The sequence below is a fragment of the Oncorhynchus gorbuscha genome, unplaced genomic scaffold, assembly GCF_021184085.1.
Source record: "Oncorhynchus gorbuscha isolate QuinsamMale2020 ecotype Even-year unplaced genomic scaffold, OgorEven_v1.0 Un_scaffold_4341, whole genome shotgun sequence".
Taxonomy (NCBI): Eukaryota; Metazoa; Chordata; class Actinopteri; order Salmoniformes; family Salmonidae; genus Oncorhynchus; species Oncorhynchus gorbuscha.
In genome coordinates this window covers 26309-35928 of record NW_025745282.1, presented here as the reverse complement: position 1 = coordinate 35928, position 9620 = coordinate 26309, and the positions used below count along the sequence as shown (strand labels likewise).

The following is a 9620-nucleotide window of genomic DNA, read 5'->3' as shown; positions in this document are numbered from 1 at the left end:
ACAATGTTTAAACATTCTACACTGTGACATCATTAAAATACTCCTACTACAATGTTAAAACATTCTACATTGTGACATCATTAAAATACTCCTACTACAATGTTTAAACATTCTACATTGTGACATCATTAAAATACTCCTACTACAATGTTTAAACATTCTACATTGTGACATCATTAAAATACTCCTACAATACAATTGTTTAAACATTGTTAAACATTCTACACTGTGACATCATTAAAATACTCCTACTACAATGTTAAAACATTCTACATTGTGACATCATTAAAATACTCCTACTACAATGTTTAAACATTCTACATTGTGACATCATTAAAACTCCTACTACAATGTTTAAACATTCTACATTGTGACATCATTAAAATACTCCTACTACAATGTTTAAACATTCTACACTGTGACATCATTAAAATACTCCTACTACAATGTTAAAACATTCTACATTGTGACATCATTAAAATACTCCTACTACAATGTTTAAACATTCTACATTGTGACATCATTAAAATACTCCTACTACAATGTTAAAACATTCTACATTGTGACATCATTAAAATACTCCTACTACAATGTTTAAACATTCTACATTGTGACATCATTAAAATACTCCTACTACAATGTTTAAACATTCTACATTGTGACATCATTAATTCACTACAATGTTAAAACATTCTACATTGTGACATTAAAATGAAACTCCTTCATTAATTGTGATATTAATTCATTAATATCATGTTTGATTTTCTGATGTTTGATCAGAGATCTTTTATCAGAGTATCTCTTGTCACATTGACCACAGCTATGAGGTTTCTCTCCTGTGTGTGTTCTCTGGTGTATAGTCAGATGACTAGATGAAGTAAAATTCTTCCCACATAGTTCACAGCTGTAAGGTTTCTCTCCTGTGTGTGTTCTCTGGTGTATAGTCAGATGACTAGATGAAGTAAAATTCTTCCCACATAGTTCACAGCTGTAAGGTTTCTCTCCTGTGTGTATTCTCTGGTGTGATACCAGGCTGCTTGACTGAGTAAAACTCTTCCCACATTGATCACAGCTATAAGATTCTCCTGTGTGAATTCTCAGGTACTTTTAGTGAATTTGATCTTAAGTAACTCTTCCCACAGTCAGAGCAGCAGTGAGATTTCTTCCCTGTTGGTCTCCACTGGTGTTTCTTGAGGTGTTCTGATCGGGAGGGACTCTTCTCTGCCTCGTCAGCTTCATGATGTTGTTGAGGCTCCCCAGAGTATCCACGATAGTCACATCTCTCTCATGCGTGAACAACAAGTCAGACAGATGGTTAAAGGCCCACAACAGCAGAAATACACTGTAAAAGGTGATGCCAACAGCAAAGCCATGATGTTGTACAACAATTGACATCTGTAATGAATATTACAATTATTTGACAATTGTCTTAAGACAGTCAAGTGACCAACAATAGTCATATTTTGTCTTGTTTTCACATTAGTAGTAACATCGATGATTGTGGGCTAGAAGTTATTCAGTTATTACAGTTGCTGAACCCCTAAGCAGTGTGCCAGACAACCTTTGGTCACCAATATAGGCCCCTTTCTGTGTTTGCTAAAATAGGCGCTCGATGGCAATGCACCCGCAATTTAGTTGCAGAAACCTCTATCATACCAATACCATAGACCTACTGTAGGACCCATAACGTCACCTAACAATAACATAGACCTACTGTAGGACCCATAACTTCACCTAACAACAACATAGACCTACTGTAGGACCCATAACTTCATCTAACAACAACATAGACCTACTGTAGGACCCATAACGTCACCTAACAACAACATAGACCTACTGTAGGACCCATAACGTCACCTAACAATAACATAGACCTACTGTAGGACCCATAACGTCACCTAACAATAACATAGACCTACTGTAGGACCCATAACGTCTCCTAACAATAACATAGACCTACTGTAGGACCCATAACTTCACCTAACAATAACATAGACCTAGGATTATAAATCATTTAATATTTCAGGTGAAACATGGAAACTAAAATGTGTTTGTCATGACATTTCATAACCTGATCACCAGATAATTGTGTGAATAATCCCACTAGGCTCCTCTGTAATGTGTTGTCATTCTAAATGTCCTGAATGAAGGAAAATAGCTCTGTGTGTTGTACAATAGTCTGTCCATTAAGTAACAGTTCTCTACACAAACAGAGTAACGAGACGCTACTGTAAATCAAGTTGACAGTAACATTATAAACGTATTCATAGTGTAGTGAATTCAGGGGAAGTCCTGAGCTGAACTCAAACATGGGTCTTAACCATGTTGAGGCTCTACAGTGTTGATTTACATTGTTTCTAAACATTGGCGTAAAAAGGATGCGTTAAGATGCGTTGGGGAAACCGGGCCCAGATATCCAGTTTCCTCCTTCTCTTCCTCCTCCTCTTTAAGGAAAGCTTCTTTCTCCATCCAGAAGACCTCCTCTTCTTTAGCAGGAGAGCAGCTTAGTGAACTCATGGTCGGAGATGTTCGCTAGCTAGCATTAGCAACTAGCCCAGTTTTAAGCTAATTTAGCAAACCAGCTAGCTGACAAACAACATATTTATATAATTAAATGGGCCAACACGTACATACGACAGAAGTGTGTTTAATACACAGCGACTAACATACACCAAAACAGTGTAAAGAGAGTGAATGTTGTAGCTATGTTTGCTATAAAGCTACCGAGAAGACTGTTGTTGTTGAAGGAGCGTCCCGTCCACTAGATTATACGTCACACTGGCAGCGTCGCCTGAACGTAAAAGACGCACATCGCCATCTGCTGACTGGAGGGGCAACGCAGTTGAGGAACCAAACGTTTATTTTTCATATATTTTATTTCACATATTTTATTTCATAAAAGTGTAATATTATATTAAGTCGTTCAAAGAGAAGCATGTGTTGATTGATTCGTTTTTAATGAGTGATAATTTAAAACTTTAGATCCGCTACATATTTACATTGATCCATAGTTCTGACATGGATCTTTTATCACAGCCAAAATGTAGTTTGTTCAATTCATCCAATGTTTCATGACTTTGTCAATCCACTTGTTCTTAATACATCTAAATCCTGGTTTTGTGTTTCTGTATCAATAAGGACTTTAAACAAATTCAAATACTTTGGAGTCATTTTGACACCAGCCAAAAGCACCTTTGATAAATAGGACATTTATTTCAAATCAGAATCAAATCACATGTATTGGTCACATACACGTGTTTAGCAAATGTTATTGCAGGTGTAGCAAAATGCTTGTGTTTCTAGCTCCGACAGTGCAGTAGTATCTAACTAAATGCTTGTGTTTCTAGCTCCGACAGTGCAGTAGTATCTAACTAAATGCTTGTGTTTCTAGCTCCGACAGTGCAGTAGTATCTAACTAAATGCTTGTGTTTCTAGCTCCGACAGTGCAGTAGTATCTAACTAAATGCTTGTGTTTCTAGCTCCGACAGTGCAGTAGTATCTAACTAAATGCTTGTGTTTCTAGCTCCGACAGTGCAGTAGTATCTAACTAAATGCTTGTGTTTCTAGCTCCGACAGTGCAGTAGTATCTAACTAAATGCTTGTGTTTCTAGCTCCGACAGTGCAGTAGTATCTAACTAAATGCTTGTGTTTCTAGCTCCGACAGTGCAGTAGTATCTAACTAAATGCTTGTGTTTCTAGCTCCGACAGTGCAGTAGTATCTAACTTAATGCTTGTGTTTCTAGCTCCGACAGTGCAGTAGTATCTAACTAAATGCTTGTGTTTCTAGCTCCGACAGTGCAGTAGTATCTAACTAAATGCTTGTGTTTCTAGCTCCGACAGTGCAGTAATATCTAACTAAATGCTTGTGTTTCTAGCTCCGACAGTGCAGTAGTATCTAACTAAATGCTTGTGTTTCTAGCTCCGACAGTGCAGTAATATTTAGGTTCCTCTGTAGACACGATCCATCCCACCAGAGGCTGTATCAGTGGTTTTGACCAGATAGACACCTGCAGACACACAGTATAGTGCCTCCCATGTTCTCTCCTATGATTGGACTTTCTATACCACGTATCACCTGACTGTGTACAAAACTGCCAATGATAGAAACCTCTTCCAGTGGTAGACAGTGTATTCATTAAGTATTCAGACCCCTTCACTTATTCCACATTTAGTTACGTTGCAGCTTCATTATAAAATTGAATATGTTTTTCCCCTCATTAATCTACACACAAAATCCCATAATAACAAACCAAAAACAGATTTGAAATTTTTGCAAATGTATTTACTTAAGTAATCAGACCCTTTGCTATGAGACTCAAAATTGAGCTCAGATGCATCCTGATTCCATTGATCATCCTTGAGATGTTTCTACAACTTGGAGTCCACCTGTGGTAAATTCAATAAATTAGACATGGTCAATTGTCCGTACAGTTCTGAGACAGGATTGTGTCGAGGCACAGATCTGTGGAAAGGTACTAAAAAATGTCTGCAGCATTGACGTTCCCCATGAACACAGTGGCTGCCATCATTCTTAAATGGAAGAAGTTTGGAAACACCAATACTCTTTCTAGAGCTGGCAACCCAGCCAAACTGAGAAATCGGGGGAGAAGGGCCTTGGCCGGGGAGGTGAACAAGAACCCGATGTTCATTCTGACAGAGATCCAGATTTCCTCTGTGGAGACGGGAGAACCTTCCAGAAGGACAACCATCTCTGCAGCACTCCACCAATCAGGCCTTAATGTAGCAGTGATTAAATTGTCAACATTTATTTCAATGGACAATTCTGTGAACAGTTCTGTGAAAGGTGTTGGCTAGAGATGACTTGCAGGAGCTTGCAGGGATTTGTAGTCTTGCATGTTGTCTACTTTGATGCTAATTAGCATATTTGAATCGGAGAGTAAAGAGAGACAAATATATTGATAAAAGTATTTGTATTTATTATGGATCCAATTTAGTTCCTGGCAAGACAGCAGCTACTCTTCCTGGGGGTTTAATATGGATCCCCATTAGTTCCTGCCAAGGCAGCAGCTACTCTTCCTGGGGTTTATTATGGATCCCCATTAGTTCCTGCCAAGGCAGCAGCTACTCTTCCTGGGGTTTATTATGGATCCCCATTAGTTCCTGCCAAGGCAGCAGCTACTCTTCCTGGGGTTTATTATGGATCCCCATTAGTTCCTGCCAAGGCAGCAGCTACTCTTCCTGGGGTTTATTATGGATCCCCATTAGTTCCTGCCAAGGCAGCAGCTACTCTTCCTGGGGTCCAGCAAAAATAAAGGCAGTTATACCATTTTAAAAACATGACAATAAATTCACAACACACTGTGTCCTCAGTCACCTCGTCCCAGAGAGGTTTACATGGTTATCAAAACATCACACCAGGGTGAGTCTAAACAAAACACAGCCCTGTGGGGAAAATGAATGGAACCATCTCCCTGTTTGACCTCTAGTTGTTATGGATATTATGACTCTACAGAGACACACAGTGGACGTGTCAAAATATGTTCCATTGATAAATCACACTTTATTTAACCTCAATGTCATCTTGTGTTTACATGGCATTGTAGATTTTAGCTGTATATAGGATGTATTCTGGATGTTTTCAGTGTGTTTTTAACCCTTTCAGACAATGGATTAATCACAATTAAAAATAGTGCACTAACATTACACAAAGTGAACTCATGTCTGACAGCCCAAACAAACACACACATTCTCAGTCAGAAACACAAGTCAGAACACAGCCTCTCGATTCTCTCATGTGTTTTCAGGTTCTCTGACTGGGAAAATGTCTTTCCACAATGAGAGCAGTGGTATGTCTTCTCCTCCTGTGTATTTGTATGTATTCTTTCATGCTCTTTCAGGTACCTTAACCGGGTAAATCTCTCTCCACACTGGGAGCAGCGGTACATCTTCTTACCTGTGTGTGTCCTCTCATGCTTGTTCAGGTTTCCTACCTGGCCAAAACTCTTTCCACAATGGGAACATTGGAAAAGCTTTTCCCCTGTGTGTCCCCTCTCATGTGTTTGCAGGCTCCCTAACTGGGTAAACGACATTCCACATTGGGAACAGTGGTAAGGCTTCTCTCCAGTGTGTATTCTCTTATGTGTTCTCAGGCTCCCTAACTGAGTAAAACTCTTTCCACACTGGGAGCAGTGATGTCGTCCTGCTGGTTTGGACGTCTCGGGGTCTGGTTTCCCTGAAGGACTCTTCCTGCGGTCAGAAGGAGAGTCTGGTCTCTTTCCTGTCAAAGACAAACAGATTATTTAATTAAACAGAGACCTGAATGAAAGCTCCACACGATAAAACTTCCTATGACGTTTAATCTAGACTAGATCCCTCAATCACCTGAAGTCAGTTTTCACAAGTGTTATTAAAGCCACTACAAAATGCAGGTCTCTGTGTGGTTCTTAGTCAGAGAGGATGGTCTAGAATGTCATTGTATGCTGTAGCGTTTACACCAGTCCAGCCTACGCTTGACACTCTAGCAATGATAAAGTACTTAATGATGAGGCGAAAATTAAATCAACGATTTGGTATCATTTTTATTATGGAAGATTGAATAAGTGTGCTTCAAACGGTTTGCTTGGAATGATTTGTACCCATCGTCTCGACTACCTGTGCATGAGAGTCCATTCAACTCAGTTTCCCTACCTGAAAAAACGCCATTCCGTAAAGTGTATTCGCGCACGCAAATTCAGGAAGAAACCGAAGAGCAGATGGCCTGACCGCGTTTTGCGACTGTCGGCTCACTTGACCGCAGTCAACGGTGGGCTGGAAATCGCCTCCAGTTCAGTACAGTGGAACTGCAGTATTGAATGAAGGCAAGTCCATTACGTGAGACATTTAAGTTGTGATTTTGGGTGCAAATCCATTGTTAAAGTTTTGTTGTTGGGCAGCTTCTTGATGCTATTCACATCTTACAGTGTAGCTTTATCAATTCCTACATTAAAAAACGGCATTTAAGCTCAGAACTAGAGTAGAATGACGTTTTAAAACCACGTATCAGTTCAACAACTATTTTCAAGACAGGACTTAACTGGTGTTACTCAGATCTTCTGTCTCCTCCTCTTCTTTCCTCTCCTCCTCCTTCAATATGACAGTTATCTCTCCTTCATTCACTCCAGAAAAAGTATAATCGTTTTCTTCCTCTTCTTTCTGTGTAACAGCCTCACCCTCTACTTCTTCGTTTACTGTGACATCCTCCTCTTCATTCTCCTCTTTCACGACAACGTTCAGCCAAATACCTTCTTTCTCCTTCCAGCAGACCTCTTTTTTAGCAGGAGGGCAGCAGCTTGCTGAGCTCATGGTCGGGGCGACTAGCCTAGTGATAGGCTCATTTATCAAGTCAGCTACCGTTACCTGACTAAACGGAAATATGACATGAAATGGGGAAACTAGTTAAAAGACAGAATTATGTTTCAAATACAGAAGTAAATATAGACCGAAGCAGTCTGAACAGCTTGAACGTTTCCGCTAGGAAGCTACCGAGGTGACTGACGAGATGTTGTTGAAGAAGCGTCCCGTCCACTACATTATACGTCACTCTGAATGCATCGCCTGAAAAACGCATATCGCCATCTGCTGACTGGAGTGGTTAACGCAGATAAATGTTCATTTTATTTCCAGACAAAAAGTGCATTTTTACATTTCTTTCATTAAATAATTATATAATAGTCAGACAACTGTAGATTTGTAATAAGTATGAATTTAAAACCTACTTCCACATTCTACCAACCCAACAGATGTTTCTACTACAGTGAATATTAACCAATGAGGAGGGTCTTTACACATTCTACCAACCCAACAGATGTTTCTACTACAGTGAATATTAACCAATGAGGAGGGTCTTTCCACATTCTACCAACCCAACAGATGTTTCTACTACAGTGAATATTAACCAATGAGGAGGGTCTTTCCACATTCTACCAACCCAACAGATGTTTCTACTCTGAATATTAACCAATGAGGAGGGTCTTTCCAATTCAGATGATGTTTCTACTACAGTGAATATTAACCAATGAGGAGGGTCTTTCCACATTCTACCAACCCAACAGATGTTTCTACTACAGTGAATATTAACCAATGAGGAGGGTCTTTCCACATTCTACCAACCCAACAGATGGTTCTACTACAGTGAATATTAACCAATGAGGAGGGTCTTTCCACATTCTACCAACCCAACAGATGTTTCTACTACAGTGAATATTAACCAATGAGGAGGGTCTTTCCACATTCTACCAACCCAACAGATGTTTCTACTACAGTGAATATTAACCAATGAGGAGGGTCTTTCCACATTCTACCAACCCAACAGATGTTTCTACTACAGTGAATATTAACCAATGAGGAGGGTCTTTCCACATTCTACCAACCCAACAGATGTTTCTACTACAGTGAATATTAACCAATGAGGAGGGTCTTTCCACATTCTACCAACCCAACAGATGGTTCTACTACAGTGAATATTAACCAATGAGGAGGGTCTTTACACATTCTACCAACCCAACAGATGTTTCTACTACAGTGAATATTAACCAATGAGGAGGGTCTTTCCACATTCTACCAACCCAACAGATGTTTATACTATGAACACTTTCAGGTTAATTGAAGTTAAATTCCCAAAAAGCCTAAACAGGTTTGGTCATTATCAGGTATTGGAGCGTTGAAAGATGATGCACAACAACGGTTTCTTCCACGAAACCACGACTTCAATAACCACCGCGGTCAAAATAACTAAAGTAAGTCGCCATCGAAACAACTACCGCTACAATCGACCTGTTCCTATTGGATCTGACCTCATTGATCTGTCAGTAAGTTATGTTTACATGGGTATTGGGATCTGACCTCATTGATCTGTCAGTAAGTTATGTTTACATGGGTATTGGGATCTAACCTCATTGATCTGTCAGTAAGCTATGTTTACATGGGTATTGGGATCTAACCTCATTGATCTGTCAGTAAGCTATGTTTACATGGGTATTGGGATCTAACCTCATTGATCTGCCAGTAAGCTATGTTTACATGGGTATTGGGATCTAACCTCATTGATCTGCCAGTAAGCTATGTTTACATGGGTATTGGGATCTAACCTCATTGATCTGCCAGTAAGCTATGTTTACATGGGTATTGGGATCTAACCTCATTGATCTATCAGTAAGCTATGTTTACATGGGTATTGGGATCTAACCTCATTGATCTATCAGTAATCTATGTTTACATGGGTATTGGGATCTGACCTCATTAATCCAGACAGTCCTCTGGGTAACCCCACTGTCTGAAACACTCAGCCAGATAGTCGGCTTGTTTGTGATAGTCACTGTGTACCACAAAACCTGTGTATGCGACAGTATTGTCTGATGGAGGCTATTTTCTAGGGTTGTAGGGTGGAAGCTATCAGGGAATTCCTGTCCGTCAGCTTCCTGTATAGGTCTGTGATAAAGCCACCAATCTCCCTCTTAATCAAAATGTCCGGATAACTTGATTCATGCACATCAAAGGTGAGGGTGAATTTCAGATGTCAGAAGTCACATTTAGGTGCCAGGTGTAACTGAGGCTATAGATGATACATATCCATTACTTTGAGTGTTTTATATAATACGACTTAATGTGTTTCTGTGTTGCAG

General features: G+C 39.7%; 1 protein-coding gene across 1 annotated transcript; it reads right to left on the bottom strand.

Moving 5' to 3' along the window:
• Nucleotides 1-5497: 5497 nt before the first annotated feature.
• Nucleotides 5498-7522, bottom strand: LOC124018214 (gastrula zinc finger protein XlCGF7.1-like). The gene is made up of 2 exons (XM_046333475.1): nt 7035-7522; nt 5498-6238 (listed from the first exon to the last, which is right to left on the bottom strand). The coding sequence occupies exons 1-2, from the start codon at nt 7300-7302 to the stop codon at nt 5715-5717; spliced, it is 792 nt and encodes a 263-aa protein (XP_046189431.1). The 5' UTR covers nt 7303-7522; the 3' UTR covers nt 5498-5714.
• Nucleotides 7523-9620: the final 2098 nt, after the last annotated feature.

Coding starts and splice junctions, on each gene's coding strand:
- LOC124018214 (XM_046333475.1), bottom strand. CDS start 7,302: ATGAGCTCAGCAAGCTGCTGCCCTCCTGCTAAAAAAGAGGTCTGCTGG. Junction 6,239..7,034: donor AGAAGATCTGAGTAACACCA/GTTAAGTCCTGT, acceptor TGTCTTTGACAG/GAAAGAGACCAGACTCTCCT.